The 891-nt window shown below is 36.6% G+C and overlaps 1 protein-coding gene across 1 annotated transcript; it reads right to left on the minus strand.

Moving 5' to 3' along the window:
- Positions 1–527: 527 nt before the first annotated feature.
- Positions 528–776, minus strand: LOTGIDRAFT_141039 (hypothetical protein; the record flags this gene model as incomplete). The annotated part of the gene is made up of 1 exon (XM_009050784.1): positions 528–776. A coding segment is annotated over one exon (249 nt), but the record flags the coding sequence as incomplete, so codon positions are not given.
- Between the last annotated feature and the right edge of the window lie 115 nt (positions 777–891).

Below are 891 nucleotides of genomic sequence, written 5' to 3' on the forward strand. Positions count from 1 at the left end.
CTTTAACTGGGGGAAAGTGTTTGAGGCCATTTGTCTCTATAACTAGAGGAAAGTGTTTTAGGCTTATTTGTCTCTTTAACTAGAGGAAAGTGTTTTATGCTATTTGTCTCTTTAACTAGAGGAAAGTGTTTTAGGCTTTTTGTCTCTTTAACTGGAGGAAAGTGTTTTATGCTATTTGTCTCTTTAACTAGAGGAAAGTGTTTTATGCTTTGTGTCTCTTTAACTAGAGGAAAGTGTTTTATGCTCTTTGTCTCTTTAACTGGAGGAAAGTGTTTTATGCTTTGTGTCTCTTTAACTGGAGGAAAGTGTTTTATGCTCTTTGTCTCTTTAACTAGAGGGAAGTGTTTTATGCTTTGTGTCTCTTTAACTGGAGGGAAGTGTTTTATGCTCTTTGTCTCTTTAACTAGAGGGAAGTGTTTTATGCTTTGTGTCTCTTTAACTGGAGGAAAGTGTTTTATGCTCTTGTGTCTCTTTAACTGGAGGAAAGTGTTTTATGCTCTTTGTCTCTTTAACTGGAGGGAAGTGTTTTATGCTTTTGTCTCTTTAACTGGAGGGAAGTGTTTTATGCTCTTTGTCTCTTTAACTAGAGGGAAGTGTTTTATGCTTTGTGTCTCTTTAACTGGAGGGAAGTGTTTTATGCTCTTTGTCTCTTTAACTGGAGGAAAGTGTTTTATGCTTTGTGTCTCTTTAACTGGAGGAAAGTGTTTTATGCTCTTTGTCTCTTTAACTGGGGGAAAGTGTTTTATGCTCTTTGTCTCTTTAACTGGAGGGAAGTGTTTTATGCTCTTGTGTCTCTTTAACTGGAGGGAAGTGTTTTATGCTTTGTGTCTCTTTAACTGGGGGAAAGTGTTTTATGCTCTTTGTCTCTTTAACTGGGGGAAAGTGTTTTAT

Source organism: Lottia gigantea, assembly GCF_000327385.1.
Source record: "Lottia gigantea unplaced genomic scaffold LOTGIsca_155, whole genome shotgun sequence".
NCBI classification, from domain to species: domain Eukaryota; kingdom Metazoa; phylum Mollusca; class Gastropoda; family Lottiidae; genus Lottia; species Lottia gigantea.